General features: G+C 40.8%; 1 protein-coding gene across 1 annotated transcript in view; it reads left to right on the top strand.

Annotated features, from left to right (window-relative positions):
- Ccdc150 (coiled-coil domain containing 150) overlaps positions 1 to 18,376 on the top strand; it is an 88,549-nt gene that overhangs the window by 49,242 nt on the left and 20,931 nt on the right. Inside the window, exons 14-17 of the mRNA XM_036173407.1 lie at positions 3,344 to 3,457; positions 10,586 to 10,657; positions 12,827 to 12,934; positions 13,347 to 13,409. Of these exons, the coding sequence (XP_036029300.1) occupies positions 3,344 to 3,457; positions 10,586 to 10,657; positions 12,827 to 12,934; positions 13,347 to 13,409 (357 nt within the window). The remainder of the gene's footprint in view (positions 1 to 3,343; positions 3,458 to 10,585; positions 10,658 to 12,826; positions 12,935 to 13,346; positions 13,410 to 18,376) is intronic.

Consider the following 18,376-nt stretch of genomic DNA (forward strand, 5'->3'; position numbering starts at 1 on the left):
GAATTTTTAATACATTACACCTCCTCCTTCTGTCTTGAACCTGTGATGCTCAGTCAGCTGTCATCTTACTGGTTACACCTGGCACATGTAAGCCCTTTTATGGATGCTTTCAGGGCTTTCTGAATTTTGCTTTCAACATTTTGATGATTCAACGATGTACTACATTTTGAGGCATGCCTTCAAGTCTTACAGAGTGTTGAAATTTCTAACTTTCAGAGTGCACAGAGCCTCAGAGTCTGTCAAAGGTGGGCTTTGGAAGTCTTCTCACATCAGACCATACATACAACTCTGCCCATGTGCAAGACCCTATGCATATACCTGACTTTCTAGAGCTTCAGGAAGTTGTTGGTATTCTCCAAAGCTTCTAATGGTTACTTCATTCCCTATCTTTATCTTCTGGATTTTCTGGTTAGCCTCTTTTTTTTTTTTTTTTTTTTTTTTTGCTATTTCTTGACAATTATCTCAGGCAACTGCAAACTTAGCCAGTTACCTCTGATCACTTCTATATGTGTGTCCAGAGGAAAGCTTTTTGTACTGAGTAAATTCCAAGTCAGCCCAAATTAAGACAGTCTGGTTCACGAAGTTATCCAGAGAAGCACCAGACAGATTGTCCTGGCTAGTTATGTCAGCCTGTCACAACTAGTGCCATCTGAGGAGAGGGCGCCTCAGTTGAGAAAATGCCTCCAGTGAGATCAGGCTGTAGGCAAGCAAGCCAGTAGAGTATTTCCTAATTAGTGGTTGATGGGGGAGTCTCCAGCCCATCGTAGGTTGGGAAACCCTTGGATTGTTGGTCCTGGGTTCTGTAAGAAATCAAGCTGAGCAAGCCATGAGGAGGAAGCCAGTAAGCAGCACTCCTCTGCATCAGCTCCTGCCTCCAGGTTCCTGCCCTGTTTGAGTTTCTGTCCTGACTTCCTTTGATGGTAAACAAAGATGTAGAAGTGTAAGCAGAATAAATACTTTGCTCCCCGAGTTGCTTTTTGGTGTTTCGTCACAGCAGTAATAACGGGAACTAGGGCACGATCACATCACATTTGGGAATGGCACCTGGAGAGAGTAACAGCCATGTCTTTTGCCTTGGTGACTGCCAGACTTAGTTCCCGCTGCGCCGCAGTCTGATGGCTCTCAAAGCTCCTCTGCGCCGGAGAAAGGAAGATAAGAATAGAGCGAATAAAACAACCCAGATCTCACCGTTCCGGTTTCACCGATTCCTTTAATAAGCATTGCATGCATTCCCTTTGTTAACTCCAGAGTTCTGCCGTTCACCGGGGCTGTTTTTGCTTCCACGGGAAAGACTTTTTGAAGGTCCTTGCTTCTTCCACATCACCAATGTCACGTCTCAGGTCACATCTTTTTGATCAACTCCTCTTTTTCCTTTGGATTGTGTTGGTATTTTTGTTGAAAATTAGTTGGCCATAGATGTTTAGATCTCATTGTAGACTTCCTGTTATGTTTCATTGGTGATGTGTTTTCTTTTTGCAGCTTTGAAACTCTTGACTATTATTCTTATAATTAAATAGGATTCCTATTAGCTTTAGGACATTTTAATTAATATTTTTTATTTTTGTTTTTTTAAAGACTTATTTATTATGTATACAATGTTTTGCCTGCATGTATGCCTGCACACCAGAAGAGGGCACCAGATCTCATTACAGATGGTTGTGAGCCACCATGTGGTTGCTGGGAATTGAACTTGGGACCTTTGGAAGAGCAGCCAGTGCTTTTAACCTCTGAGTCATCTCTCCAGCCCTATTTTTTATTTTTGAAATTAAAATATAGTGACATCATTTCCCCCCTCCCTTTCTTACCTTCAGCCTCTCCCATAAACCCCTCCTTGCTCTCTCTCAAATGCATGGCCTTTTAAATTATTGTTACATGTATATGTAACAATGACTTAGATAACTATATGAATACAATCAGTCCATGTACTGTTACTTGTATGTATATCATTTCAGGGCTGACCACTGGCTATTGGAGAACCAGCTGGGGTGGGGGGCTCTTCCCTATGGAAGACTATTTCCCCACCTCCAGCTTTGCTCAGCTACAGTAGCTGTCGTGACACCGGAAGGTGCCATGCGCACTTCCAAGGGGAGAAGCAGGCAGAAGTTCTACCCGGCTACAACACCATGAACTACAACAGCAGCTAGATGGCATGGTAGCTTTAAGGGCACAGCAGAGGCATGCACATTCTGGTGGTAGCCACAGCTCTCACTGGATTTAAGGCCTGTGTGACAAGAGGGACATCATGCCTTACACTGGGAAGTTCCCCACCTGTGGGAATTTTGTAGGCGCAATTATATCAAGTAGAGGTGGTGGTTTCTCATAATTTTTATGTGAGTTTTTTTTTAAGTCCTAGATAAATGTTGAGTTTTAAAAATGTATATTTTTCTAACATGGTCATATGGTTTATCTAATATAGTCTATTGATGTGGTAAATTATCCTGGTAGTAAAAAGTACATACTACCAGGATAAACTTCACTTACATCTTATTTCCATTTTGTATATTCTGGGGTTAATTTTGACAATATTTTGTGGAAGATTTTTGCATCTGTACACACAAACTTAAATTGATAAACAAATACCAAATACTAGGAAGGGCATAACTACTAGTAAAGATGAATTACTTAGTTCTTCAATAACAACTAGATCAGTAACAGGTAGAGCATAAGAGCCAGAGGAGAGAGTCTAACAGAGACTGGCAGCATGCACAGGCCTGCACAGATTCAAGCTGGACAGGGTCCCAGCACTGAGGGGGCAAGTGGACATGGGCTCACACCCTTAACCAAGAAGCAATTAATTGTTAGCTTCTGGAAAAGGAAAAACTAGTTTTGTCCAAAGGTGTCTCCCTGGGTGCATTAACCACACTTCAGGATAGGGGCCCAGGCCCAGGAGTAGATGGTTGGCACAAAAAGAACTCAGTGGTATTTTTCTCGACTTTTGTCTCATTATACTTTATTGGGAACATTTTATTGTCTTATTGGTCTTCTGCTTGTCTACTTTTGCTTGTGTTTTTGTGGGACAGTTGTGTATTTCCTGGGTTTTGTTTTTTAGAGAGAAGGGGCATGGATTTGGGTGCATGGGGAGGTGGGGATGAGCTGGGAGAAGTTGGGGGAGGGGAAAAGCATGATCAGAATACAATGCATAAGAATTTTTCAATAAAAATGTTGAAATAAGATATAAATAACTTGTTTTAAATATCCTATAGCTATCAGACAGACTCATCAAAATCCCACTCTTCGAGAAGGGAAACATGTGCCTAGGCTACTTTCCAATTTCCAGTTCAACTGTTATTTTAAAATAAGATTTTTTTATTTAAAATAATTGTTTCCCCTTTTGTTTTCAAAGGTAGACATAAATGTATTGAACCAAACCCTACAGACTCTAACGGAAGAAAATGAGCGTCTGAGAGAGAAATTGGCTTCCCTTGAACACCACAGAGCCACTTGTGATTACCATGGGGTGGGTATAAAAAGGTCAGTCTATAGGAGGAAAGTAAGCCAGCTGTAAATGATGCTCACAAGTGATCTGCAATACTGACAAGCCCAAATGTACCTGATATATTCAAATACATCCTTTTCTGTAAATTATGAGGAAGAAACTTGTATTTTTTTTTTGCCTGTTCTTTCCCTCCATTGAGCAGTCCGTGATACATGTGATGTCTAAAAGCTGTTTGATAAGGTCTGTACATTACAAATGAGTGATGTTAGTTCTTACAGCATCTCCAAGTGAAGAGGGCTTAGAGGCCCTTCAAGGAAGCTAGTGCTTTTCCTGAGTACTGAATACCTAAGGTTGATGAATGCTGCTTTAGAGCATGTGGAGAAGTTCCTTGATTTCACAGGATACCCAATGTCCTTTTCAGTCTAAGGTGGTTTTCCAAACCCTGTCACAACCTGCTTATCACTTCAACTCTGAGAGTTACATGGACTAAATCTAAATCTTTCCACGTTTTCATGGCCTTTGAGCCAGACCGCCCTGCTATCAATTTGGCTTCTGCCTGAGATATTTAGTCACTCGGATCCTTGGCTTCTTAACCTATCACAATGAGGATAATAATACAATTGCTATAGAAGGTGTTGGGGGACTAAGTTAATACATGGAAAGCGTGGAGCAGGTAGTTTTAGCATTGTTTTAAATTCTTCGTTTCTGGGCTGTTGTGGCCAGTGGGAAGTCTGTAGTGCCTGTTGGGGAGAGGAAACCCGTTAGCTGCGACTCCTTGTGTGATCTCAGACCAGCCTTTTCTCGCTCCAAGATTAAATATCCAGTCATGCTCTGCGTGTTTGTCCAGACCTCTGCTTGGTCTGTCCACTTGTCTGGAAGAGCGTGTCTGCTGCCTGATTTCCTGAACCCACTGGCACTGCCAGGCCTGTGGCTTCTTCTGACTAGCGTAGATCTATGTTTTTAGTCAGTGTTGACTCTTTCCTGTCCTTCACACTCATGCTGTTTAAGGTCTCATGGTGCGTGCTTTCATCTCAGTTCTAGCCTGAGTTTGTCCCTACCTAGAAACTTTCTATCAAACCATCAGGGAGTGTTTCGGTGCACATGAGTCTCAGGACTTGTTCTATCGATTTTGCACTATCATTAAAACTATTGCTAGTCAATGCTGGCAATGCATTTTTGTTCTTTGGGCCTTAAAACTTAAGATTCCTAATAATGGGAAACTTGTATATAATCCCTCACCAGTCTTTAGAGATAACCTTTGGAGTATATTGCATCTATAATGTCACAGACTTGAAACTGGACACACTTGGTTTTAGACTCTGGTTCCAGGTGCTGTGTGACCTGGCCTGCAGCATTGAGAAGATTTCCTTTTCTGTGGGACTCACCTGGAATGCTGTGTATAGCAACCTCTTACCACACTGACTAGAAATTGACCCGTTCATGCATTTGCCTTCACTTTCTAACCTCTTGAGAACAGCTGCTATCTACCTTTACTCCCGTGATTAATGCATGAGAGAAGTCATGCTGATCTTACCAGGCCCCAGGGTTGTAGGATTGAGTGTCAAGAGCCTGTCGCAAAGCTTAGCACGCCGTGTGCATGAATAACATTACTAATATTTTCCCCCACAATTCCCTTGTTTTAGGTTGCCCTAGTTGGCTTTTCTATTGCTGTGACAAATAGTGATAACACATATGATAAATATAATAATAATAAATATAAACATATAATAAAGGGTGATAAAACATGACGAAAGCACCTTGAGGAGGAAAGGGTTTATTTCATCCTAACAGTTTACACTTACATCATGAAAGGAAGTCAGGGCAGGAGCTCAAGGCAGGAGCCTGGAGGTCGGGACTGACTGAGACCACAGAGGAACACTGCTTACTGCCTTGCTCCGTTTGCTTTCTTATACAACCCAGGACCACGTGCTCAGGGATGGCTCTGCCCCCAGTGGAGTGAGCCCTCCCACATCAATCATTAATCAAGAAAATGGGCTATAGACTTGCCTACAGTCCAGTCATATAGAAGCATTTTCTCAAGTGAGGTTTTTTTCTCTTCATAGATAGGGTCATTTTGTATCAAGTTGACCAAAAAAAAAAAAAACAAAAAACAAAAAACAAAACAAAAAACAAAACAAAACATTTTTTTTTATCCATTCTTCAGTTGAAGGGCATCTAGGTTGTTTCCAGGTTCTGGCTATTACAAACAATGCTGATATGAACATAGCTGAGCAAATGCCCTTGTGGTATGATTGAGCATTCCTTGGGTATATGCCCAAGAGTGCTATAGCTGGGTCTTGGGGGAGATGGATTCCCAATTTTCTAAGGAAGCACCATACTGATTTCCAAAGTGGCTGTACAAGCTTGCATTCTTACCAGCAGTAGAGGAGAGTTCCCCTTGCTCCACATCCTCTCCAGCATAAGCTGTCTTCTGTGTTTTTGATCTTAGCCATTCTGACAGGTGTAAGGTGGTATCTCAGAGTCGTTTTGATTTGCATTTCCCAGATAATTAGCAATTCCTTAAATGTCTTTCTGCCATTTGAACCTCCTCTGTTGAGAATTCTCTGTTTAGTTCTATAGCCCATTTCTTAATTGGACTGTTGGGCATTTTGATGTCTAATTTCTTGAGTTCTTTATATATTCTGGATATCAGCCCTCTGTCAGATGTGGGGTTGGTGAAGACCTTTTCCCACTCTGTAGGCTGTTGTACTACTCAGTAGAGAAAAACAATGACATCATGAGGTTTGTCAGAAAGACAAACATGGTTTGTACTCACTCATAGTAGAATACTAGATGTAAAACAAAGATGACTAGACTGCTACACAAATCCAGGGAGGCTACCTAGAAAACGGGACCCTAGGAAAGAACCAGGGATCACCCAATGACAGAGAAATGGATGAGATCTACATGAACAACCTGGACGACAGTGGGAGTAATGAAGAGCAAGTTTCGAGGGAAAGAGAGCTTAGGGGAGCAGAAGATCCCAACTGGATCAAGAACAGAAAGGGAGAACAAGGAATAACAGACCATGATAAAGAAGACCACATGAGAACAGGAAGAAGCAAAATGTTAGAGGTCTCCAGAAATCCACAATGATACATCCTCTGTAGACTGATGGCAGTGGTCGAGAGAAAGCCTGATCTGACCTAGTCTGGTGATGGGATGGCCCAACACCCTAACTGTCATGCTGGAACTCTCATCCAATAACTGATGGAAGTCCAATTGTTGAGAAAGAGGAGGGACTGTAAGAGTGTGAATTGTTGAGACCACGATTGGAGAGGCACAGGGACAAATAGCCAAACTAATGGAAGCACATGAATTATGAACCAAAAGCTGAGGAGCCCCCAGCTGGGTCAGGCCCTCTGGATAAGTGAGACAATTGAATAGCTCGATCTGTTTGGAAGGCATCCAGACAGTGGGACCTGGACCTGTCCTTAGTGCATGAGCTGGCTGTTTGGAACCTTGGGCTTACACAGGGACACTTTGCTCAGCCTGGAAGGAGGGGACAGGACCTGCCTGCACTGAATCCAACAAGTTTAAATGAATCCCCAGGGGAGTCTTGTCCCTGGAGGACATGGGAATGGAGGGGAGGGACTGGGGGGAAGGTGGGGGCGGGATGGGGGAGGACAGGGGAACCCATGGCTGATATGTAAAATTAAAACACAAATATAATAAATAAAAAAGGAGAAAAAAGACATAAAAAACCACAAATATAATTTTTTTTAAAAAAACCCTCAACTAACTAGCACAGAGGTTTATTTCTGCCATCTCAGTTTTTAGCAATATAGAATTGAGTCAATCACTACGGGCACTCACACAGGAGTCACAGCAAGAAAAGGGCCGCAGGAAGGTCCCCATTCCCGAGCCCAGGTTGAATGACTATCTTCACTTTGGGTTTTCACCATAGCTTTGTAAATAGAAGTACCTAATACAAACAAAGTTACCTATGCATTAGGACTTTGATGAAGTAAAATTAAACAGTTACTTAAGTACATTATTTCTCTTAATTTTTTACCTTTTCTTGAAAATAGATTTTCTCACAAAATATCCTGATGAGTTCCTCCTCCTCCCAGTTCCTCCCCACCTCCCCTCCCATCTGGATCTACTCCCTTTCCATCTTTCATTAGAAAAATTTAAAAAACAGGCTTCTAAGAGATAATATTAAAACACAACAGAATAAACAATATAACAAGATAAAACAGAAATGATCACATCAAAGTTGGACAAGACAAACCATCAGAAGGAAAAAGAGCTCAAGAGAAAGTACAAGAATCAGAGACCTAGTTATTTTTACACTTAGGAACCCCATAAGAACATTAAAGTGGAATTAACAATATACACACAGAGGCCCTGGTGCAGACCCGGGCAGGCCCTGTGCCTGCTGCCTCAGTCTCTGTGAGTTCATGGGAGCTTTGAGCATGTTGATTTAGAGGGCCCTGTTTTCTTTTGTCCTCCATCCCCTCTGGCTCTTACACTCTCTCCATCTCCTCTTCTGCAGGATACCCTGACCTCTGAGGGGGAGGGATTTGATGAAGACATCCTATCTAGGGCTGAGTGTTCCTTCAGAGGTCTCCTACTGTCTGCATAATGTGTGGCTGTGGGTCTCTACATTTGTTCCCATCTACTGCAGGGGAACTTCAAAGATGCTATCCAACCTGTAGATAACTTTGTGTCAAAATTAATTCAATCTGGGGTTTTATTTTCAATCTGTACCATGTTTTAAGTGAAGGTATACTTATAAAGTAACTTGACAAAAGTTTAATATCTCATTGATTTTGTTTATTCTTCTAACAGATGTTGTTAACTTTCTAGCACAAGAAGGATCTAGGTTTGGTTTCCAAAACTGCAAGAAAATACCTTACAAAAAAAGTTCTGGCTATTTTTCTCAGCTTCCTGTCATTGTCAACATAAAGCAAGTTATCTGAATTTGTAATTTGGCTGTTTGCATCCATGGTCACTTGGACTGCTGCGTTTGGGCCTTTGTGGGGCATGTGTAGCAGAGGGGCTGCTCTCCTCTGAAGAGACAGAGAGGCCCCACGACCTTGTTCAAAGGGCACACCCCAGTGTACTAACATCCTCCCACACAGCCTCGTCACCTCTTAAAGGCTCTGCTGCCTCCCAGTGGTACCCATGGCTAATAACCATGCCCTAAACCAGCCTTTGTGGGGCACATTTCAGATCTGAGCTACGTTCTGTTCATCCTTGCTAACTTAGCTTTCTTAAGGTAATCTTTTTATGATTCTTTCCTGATTTTCTAAGTACTGTTGTTTCTGTGTGCCCAAAACTATATATTCTAACAGTCTGAAAATTTTAATATTCTAAAACTATATATTCTAACAGACTAAAAGCTCTACTATTCTAAAAACTTTCATGAGTAAAAATCTATATAGTCTAACAGATACTATCATTTTTCTTTGTATGGTGTTTGGCAAGTAATTCTCCAGTTTTCTGTCTTGATCTCTGTTGTTAATAGTTTTTATGATTACGCCAAGGTTATCTAAGCAAACACTAATCTCATTTGAGTCTTCATTTGAGTAATGTTAATTTATGTTCTTCCATTATTTAAAGTGCAGGGACTATCTGATAACCTGTAAACAGGAATTTAAATAAGTAACATTTTTATTAACTTTTTAAAAATTAAAATAGAATTACATCATTCCTTCCCTTCCCTTCTTCCCCCCCCAACTCCTTCCATGTGCCCTCCCTCAAACCCCCATCCCCACCCTCACACCCTCTCAAATTAATTGATGGCTTCTTTTTCTTTGATTATTGTTTCATTATATATATCCATAAAAATGTAAATATAACCCACTGTATCTTTATAGTGTGTCTGTGTATGTTTGATTTTAGGGCTGGCCACCGTGTGTTGGATGACCAGTTAGCGGGCTCATTCCTGGTAATTCACCCTATATCAGTAGTCATTGTCTGCAGTTCTTTGTTTAGGGGTGAGGCCCCATGGGATTTCCCCCTTCTGAGTTAACCTCTCTATTGATACTGTCATTGTTCAGGTCTTATTTAGGCAACCATATTGTTGAGGTATTATGAGTATAGCTGCCCTGTCATTTCTAGGAAACATAATCTTAAAACAGACTACCATGCTCTCTGGCTCTTACAGCCTTTCTGCCCCTCTCCTGTGGTGTTCTCTGAGCCTTAAGGTGTAGGAGTTGTGTTGTGGATGTATCCTTTGTGTCTGGAATCCCTAAATCCATTGACCTCTACTGATAGCCAATTGTAGTTTTCTGTAACAGTCTCTGTTGGCTGTAAAGAGAAGCTTCTTTGATGAGGGCTGAGACCTGCACTTATTTGTGGTTATATTTGTAAGTTTAGAATGTGGTTAGGAATCAATCTGGTCTAGTAAAGTGGTAGTAATGCGTCTAAGACCCATGACCTCAAAGGTCTGTTGGCTGACTAGGTTTCTAGTACCAGGCATGATTCTGATCCCATTAGTGGGCTGCTGTTGGTTACCACTAAGATACAGGTGCCCCTATTGTACTCTTAGGAATATCTTTCCATGCTTTTCGTCGTTATATTTATGGTCCACACAGATGGATATAACTGTTTATTGCTCCCCTTTCTTGGCAGCTTACATAGTACTTTCTGGTGCTTTCATGAAGCTAAGCCACAGGAAGGGGGCTTTCTTGTTTAGATCCAGCTGGAATCTTTCCAGTTGTGTGTCCAAAGTACTTGGTGTCTTCAGCAATAGGTACTTACCTTCAACTTCTGAGAGGCATTTTTAAAGCTGTGATAACTATAGGCTCTTCTCCAGCCAGAGGTGTGGTCATTGTTCCTAAAAAAAAACTGGTCTTCTTCAAACAACTTAAAATCACTATTACAGCTTGCCAGATCTGGGTTGGAACATATCTATGACGCTTTAACTAACAAACCAAAAACAAACAAAGAAAAAAGTGTGCAGTACAAAGAACAAGATACTCTGGACTCTGTGTCTTCATTAGCTGGCTCTGTTCATGCTTCCTGTCAGCAAAACGATGTATTGTCCAAGGAAGGTCTTAGAGGAGAGTAAGCTGCAAGCAATGTGTTATTCTGTACAAATAGCCAGGGTACTAATGCCTGTTTTAAAAAGGAAAGAAGCGTCATTTTGCCTGTGAAGGATAATTATGTATGTGTTTGCTTTATCAGTTTGCTCAGCAGAAAGTGGAAAAGGCCTTGGAAAAAATTACTGATAGTAAAAATAAACTGGCCTATGAAAAGGGGAAACTCCAGGTATGAGATTTACCTTTAGATTTTTGTCTGATGTTTAAAATAGTGATTGTTGGATTTAGTATTGTTGACCTTCAGAAAATCTAGCTCTGTCCTTTACTAACTCTGTAGCCTCTGAACCTCCCTAAGTTTATTTCTTCATTACCATCCAAGTGACTTCCGTTCATAGATCAAGAGGATCATGATGAAGCCACAACCCATTCTGTGACTGTCTGAAGCCTTAGAGAGCCTGGGTATTGTGAGTTTGGTGACGGTTTGTAACACACTCTTTGACAACTGGCCTTGCGAGGCCACAGACTGGAGTCTGTTGTACTGAGTAGTGTGACAAGATTGGGAGTGGCTATGAAGACTGGCAGTTTTGTCCCCCAGCAGGAAGTTTGCCGCTGATGTTGCTGAGCCCTGCTTAGATCAACCCCAGTGGAAACACTAACTACTAATCTGTGAGTCCTAAATCTTAGTTACACATTAGAACCAGATGGAATTTTTTTTTCAAATCCCAGCAATAGGAAATGTATATTTACTATTCTTTTTGAAGTACATCCAATTAGAAAAAGTAGATTAGAGAAAATGATATGTGATAAATAAAAAAATAGGTAGTATTTAGGATGGTGGACAGATTCATATTCACAGAAAGATCTTTCAAGTTTTCTGCATGCTTCCATTTTTTCATACTACATAAGATAAAACTTCCCTGCTATAACTGTAATCCTAACAAAAGCAATTAAATCCGAATTTGAGTCTTAGACTCAATACTTTGTAAAGCTCCCCAGGTGAAACCAGGCATGATAGAATACACCTAAAATCCAAGCCCTCAAGGGGAAGAAGTAGAAGAATGTTGAGGCCAGCTGGAGCTTTAAGATCCTCTCAACAATAATGAAAGCTGCTCCCCAACGACTCATGTAGCTGTAGGTGAGGACAGCGGGGCTAAACTGTGTGAAACAAGTCGGTTTAGGCTTAGGGCTGGACAGCTGATCTCTTGGGTAACCTCACTGTAGGCTTGCCAAGCATGTCAATGTTTGTCTTTCCCTCACATCCACGTTAGCAGACAAAAGGAGGCCCCGAGATGAAAGGCACACTGAAAGGTAATTGACATGAGTTATGCTTATGGAATGATTTTAGCTTCAGTCCTCAGCGCCACAAACCAGACGAAGATTTAAAAAAACAAAACAAAAACGTGATTTCCAACTCTAAAGCTCATTTCAAGTTGTAAGCGAACTGCCACTATAGATGTCTCCTGCTTTATTTCAGTGTCGTTATGTACACCTATTTGACTGTCTCATAATTTATACAGTATTCCAGTATATTAGAGTTATAGGTAGTGATATATACTGGGGTATATAATATATAATAAACACTGAGTATATATAATATATATTCGGACCACTTAAAACAGTGTGAGCGTCTGAGTGTGGCCTAAGATCCTGATGTCCCCAAATTTACTGATAAGCTAACCATAGAGTGGCTTTAAGACTCACCAAACCGCCAGACCTGAGGGATCGCTCTCCTTGTTCCAATTTAAATACTCTGAGTAAGAATTTCTACAAATGAGAAACTCAAAAGACAAAGTCCCTTTGCCGACAGTGTGCTGCTAGCAAGTTCCAGGGCATTTCATTGTTTCTCAGTGGCTACAATAAGTCCTAAGGAGGAGGATAATTGATTTTATACCATAAAATCGTCATTTCTTTAAGAACTCACAGGAATCCTTCTGCTTCTGCTTCCTCAGGACTCAGAGAACAGGTATCTACCACCATGCCTGGCTTTAGGAGTTAATTTCCATATACAACTCAACATGTAACAATTCTGCCTAGTCAACTTCCTAGTTTTCTTTGAACAAAACAAGACTGTCACTTACTTTTTTTTGTAGATTGACACTTCTAATTATCCACATTAAGAAAAGGTTTTGAATGCCAGATACTACAATTCACTCAAAATTGAGATTTATCCACAGGACATGTATTTGGATTTTCCTTAGGCCATAGAAATCAAGGTGTTATCTTGGCACATTTACACATTTGTAGCCTGCCTGTGGCAGCCAGTTAAGACAGAATTGTTTGCAAGGTTAGAAAAGTGGATTTTTTTTTTCAAGTTTCAAATGTTCTCTATTTTTTTTTTAACTTATGACATCTTCCTTGGAGATCAGACTTCCTCATTCTTTTTCTGCTTTTCTTGCAGACAAGAGTTAAACAGCTGGAAGAGCAGCTGCACTCTCTCACTGAGACCAGGCTGCAGAACGACCATCTGCACAAGGTGAACAAGGCTTTGAAAGTCAGACATGCTCAGGTACGATGTCTCTGCAGGAAACAGGTCGCTGTCAGGAGCTGGTATAGTGCTGCAGGCTTTAAGGTGTGGATTGATGCCCTTCTCCTCTCCACCTCCACAGACAGCCCTGGGAAGGTGAAGGCTCTCTCTTGACTCAGCTTAAGCTGCTGCTGAGACAGAGGAATTCATAAAGATGCCCCCCGCAGAACTAGGATGTTCAACATGCTTGGTGTTTATGTAGCATTCATTGAAATTTGTTGCAGAATAGAAAGCTGTGCCTTTCAGAAGAAAAGGTTTTCCATGACCACTCATAAGGAGCAGCATTGCTGTGAAATATGTTCATGGGTTCCATAAGCTCATAGCTTTTTTAGTTCGAACCTTCACATTTTTTGGCAAATGTGAGGAACAAGTATCTTTGTTCTTTGACTTGTAGGCAAACTCAGAACTGAGTGCTAGCAAGGCACATCTGCAGCAGACAGACGCTCACCTCAAAGAGGTATTGATGGTAAAGGGCTTTCGTGTCAGTGTGGTGCCGATAGACGCCGGTACCTGTCGGAGGTCACATAACATTTCAGGAAAAGGGTAAAGTTAAGCAAGCAAAATATAGAAAGCACTTAATAAAGAACTCAACCCATGAACATTTCACTGAAAGAAAACAATTCAGTTCAGTGATTACAAGTTGACGATATATGCAAAGTAGATCATTGTAAAAGTCTTGGACTGTGAGTATAAACAGAAAGTGCTGTCTGTGACATTTGTGCACACAAACCGCCAATAACCATAGTGCTAGAATGTCTCCAAGTGGAATGCCCATGGGGTTCTAACTAACAGACTCTGCTCATGAATGGTGAGGTCACAAAGTTGTAAAGAGGCCCCCATCAGGTATACTCTCTGAGGAAGCTTGGGCTGCAGCCTGCTTCTTCACTGGGTCAGACAACCGTGTGATCTTTTCATTCTTGACAACAAGGAATACATTTTCTGGATTCTTCCAGAACATTCTGCCATTTCTCTTACTGAAGTGGGTACTCCTTGAACAGTAAGTCTTAGACTTGGTTCCATTACTTGTGACTGGAGATGCCTCCAAGAAAAAGGAAATCTCCAGAGAGGTCCATGTCTTCTAAATCCCCCGAAGTGTCCCGGCTTTTTGTCGGTAGTGGAAAGGAGAGAGCTCCAGCAGTGGCCTTGCCCACTGTGATTCCCAACTCCACTCGTCGAGTGACCTTTGCACCTGCCTTGCCTTCTGTGAGAGTGTCTCAGGAGATTGGAGACTCCAGAATCTCTCTAAAGACTCTTTTGAATGCTATTAAGACCATGGAGGGAAGGCTGGAAGGCAAAATAGACATTCTTGCCTCAAGACCTTTACTAAGTGAAGAATCATCAAATTTTCTTAAACGAGATTCGGTAAGTGAAGACACACATTGAATCCTAGGGAAATTTCACTTATATAATAATTTAGAATGCAGTAACAATCTAGAAACATGTTTGACTAGAGCAACAGGGAATTTGATATCTCACCAATAGTAAAAACTGGCTGCCACATAATTTTGTTTGGGTCATAAGAAAGTTGGTTTAATCACAACTGACTTTTCCAAATCAAACTTTGATATTCTAAAATTCAAAATCTATGTTTAATCATAAAATTTGAATTGAAATGCTTAGCTAAAGAAAGATTTCTGTTAAAATAGAAATATATTAACCTAGTAAGTCCCAATATATTGAACATTTGGAAATATTTTTACAGAAAACTTGTCAAAGTATCAACCTTTGCTTGATATTTAAAAACAATAGCTACCATACCCTATTTTCCAAAGATGTATTTTTTCTTTTATTATTATTATTATTATTATTATTATTATTATTATTATTATTATGTGTTTTAATTTTATACATCAGCCATGGGTTCCCCTGTCCTCCCCCCTCCTGCCCCCACCCCACCTTCCCCCAACCCCTTCCCTCCATTCCCATCTCCTCCAGGACCAAGACACCCCTGGGGATTCATAAAAAGATGTATTTATATATTTTCAGTAACTATTTTTGCTAGTGGAATAGGGAACTGCAAATAAAACCAGAGTGAAGTACTACCAAACAACATCTATTAGAAATACTCAGGCTTTGCAGTGGTTCAAGGGCTTATGCAATGTCAGAAGCTGCCAGCTTGTGCACTGTGTTTATGCAGCTTGCTGTGTGTTGAGCACACTTCAGTAAAGCGTTGTAGAAATAATTATATGAATTATTACCTGAAAAAGGTTGCCCTGTTGAGATCTTCACCAGTTTTGAAAGGAAAGAAGCAGGAAGGCAGTGGATGAGTCTGTCAGGGAATGGCTGGGATTGGAGGAAGCAAATATAAAAAGGTGTAAATACTGGTGGGCCAGCTCCGCAGGCTGCTTATCCTGGGCACACAGTTGCTCGTGTGGGATGAAATCACACACAATTCTGTATGCAACCCCCGACACACACACACACACACACACACACACACACACACACACACACACACACACACATAAATCAAGGTTAGAAAGAAATTAGTTGAGTTCTGTAACCTGGGTGGTGATTGTGACAGTTCACTGTGTTGAACAGCAAGACATTCTGTGTACTATTTTGTAACATTCTGGGGACCTATAGTTATTTTGAGATAAAGTTTTAGAAAGAGTAGCATGTAAAATAGTATGCTTATTTGAAATCATTGTGCAGATCTATGAAAAACTGTCTCGTACTTAAAAAGTTCTAGTGTTTATGCTTTTTGGATTTTATTAAATCAATAATCCATTTGTGTTTTATTTTTCTCTTCTGCCTTATCCTGTCTTCTTCCACCTTCCTATTTTTAGACCCCTGCCTTCCGTATGCTACCATTTATACATTAATTTTATATTATTTAAGTTTAGATTTCACATATCACAGGAAGTGTAATATTTTCCTTTTTCAGTGTGGCTTATTTCACTTATATGATGCTATCCACTACCATCTGTTTTACAACAAATAGCACAATGCATTATGAATATATATACCTCATTTTCTTTTCCCACTCATCTGCTGTGGGGATGTGGCCTGGTTCTACATCGTCACTATTATGACTGCTGCTTCAGTATTGTGGGTGTGCAGGTATCTCTGTGGTTTGCTTAGATTCCTTCATGTACACACAAAGGAGTGTTGTGGAATATCGCTTTAACTGGGCAAAGATGTGTTGCATTTGTTTATGCTGTGGAATATTTAACTATGTGAAGGTATGTTACATTTGTTTCTGCTGCCTTTGTTAATGATGTAAAGATGTGTTACATTTGTTTGTGATGCATTTGTTAACTATGTAAAGATGTATTGGTGTTTTACCTTGCCTGCCTAAGGCACCTGATTGGTCTGAAAAAGAGCTGAATAGTCAGTAGCCAGAAAGGATAGGCAGGGCTGGCAGGCAGAACGAATATATTGGAGGAGAAATCTAGGCTCAAGAGAGAAAGAAGAGAGAATGAGGGAGAAAGATAGGACATGCCTGGGACCAGAAGCTAGGCAGCCACCAGCCAGCCAGACAAAGCCAGGTAGCAGGAAAGTGAGACGTACAGAAAGAAAGGTAAAAAGCCCTGAGGTGAAATGTAGATGCAGAGAAACAGGTTAAGTTATAAGAGCTAGCAAGAAACAAGCATGTGATAATGCCGAGCATTTATAACTAAGAATAAATCTCTATTGATTTGGGAGCTGGTTGTGACCCAAAAGAAAAAGCCTGTTACACAGGAGTGGTAGGTTGGGTTTTAAATTTTTCAGAGCATCCATGCTGCTTTCCATAGTGGGTGCACAAGTTTTCATTCCCACTAGCAGTGTGCAAGGGTTCCATGTTGCTGCCATTTTCTCCTGGTGATGGCCATTCTGACTGGGGTGAGATGAAATCTTAAGGAAGCTTCAGCTTGCCTTTCTCTGGTGACTGAAGGCGCTGACTAGTTTTTTACGCACTGATTGCCATTTTTATTTCTTCTTTTGATAACTGTATGCTCAATGCATTTGTCCATATATCAAATGATTTGGGGTTTTCTTGTTTAATTGTTTTGAATCCCTTATAAATTCTAAACATTAACCCCTGTCATTCTGTAGTCGGCAAGGATTTTCTCATTTCGTGTGCTGTCGTCTCGCTCCAGTAAGGGTCCTTTACTGTACAGAAGCATTTTAATTTCTTAGAGTTCATCGGTCAGTTCTTGATTATTCTGAGCTATTGGAGTGAGTCCTTTTCATAAAGTTCTTGCCTGTGGCTGTATCTTCATGCGGGGTGGGGTGAGGGGAGAGTGTATGTGCCATGATCCATGGGAAGATCAGAGGACACATTACAAGAGTGGGTTCTCTTCTGCCATGTGGGTCCTACCTAGAGTCTAACGTGGGTCAAAAGGCTTGTTAGAAAGTACTTCTACCTGCTGAGCCAGCTTGCCAGCCCCATCCCCATGCTGTGTGTGTGTGTGTGTGTGTGTGTGTGTGTGTGTGTGTGTGTTATTTAAATATTGTTTTGAAAATTTGCACTGAGTACTGTTTACATTGTTTTTATCTTTCCCTCTAGCCTTCCACATCCTCCCATGCCTCCACTACCACTTCCTCCCAAATTCATGACCTCCTCTTTAATTATCATTATTACATATGCTTCCATAAACACAGCTTGCTGAGTCCATTTAGAGTTCTTGTATGGACATGTGTTTAGGACTGACTGCTTAGGACTGCATGCGTTTTCAGTTTCTACTCTTGAGAAGACTGATTCTCTCTTAACAGCCATTAATTGCCTGTCTTCCTTTAGGAGTGGAGCCTTGAGAGATTTCCTTCCATCCACTTTGGCATGTCAACTGGTATTGTCACTGTAGAGTTCTTTAGGTGACCACAGTGTTCAAATTCAATATTTAGAAAATAGTATCCCACAGAAAATGCTGTGGCTCTTAGGGTCTTTCTGCCTCTTCTGAGACAATCCCGGAGCATTAGGTGTAGGAGCTGTGCTGTTGTGCATCAGTTGGGATTGGTACCTCACAGTCAATTGTTATCTGCATGTTGACCATATGTGGTCTTCTGTAGTGGTCTACTGTAAAAATAATATTTCTTGGTAAGAGGTAAAGTCTACACTTAGCTGTGGGTATAATACTGTGGGATGAGTATTTAGAATGTAATTAGAAACTATTCTGCTTGGTGGAAGTGGCAGTGGTAGTTTGTTTCTCTCTAGAATCCATGATCTATCTCATCAGCTGTGAGTCTGCTCTCTTGATGTGCTTTCCCATGTTTTCCTCTAGCAGTTTCAAAGTTTCAGTGTTCAACTAAAGTCTTTTGAGTACATATGGAGCAGTTTGGATCTACTTCCATTCTTCAGAATGTGTAGATCCTGCTTTCTTAGCCTCACTGGTTGAAGACCCTTGGGTTTTCATCAATGTATGTTTCTGTCACCTTTGTCAAAACTCAGGTGATGATGTTAATTTCTTGGTCCTCTGTTTTGTTTCATTGTTCTATAGGTCT

This window comes from Onychomys torridus, chromosome 23, assembly GCF_903995425.1.
Source record: "Onychomys torridus chromosome 23, mOncTor1.1, whole genome shotgun sequence".
In the NCBI taxonomy this organism is placed as follows: domain Eukaryota; kingdom Metazoa; phylum Chordata; class Mammalia; order Rodentia; family Cricetidae; genus Onychomys; species Onychomys torridus.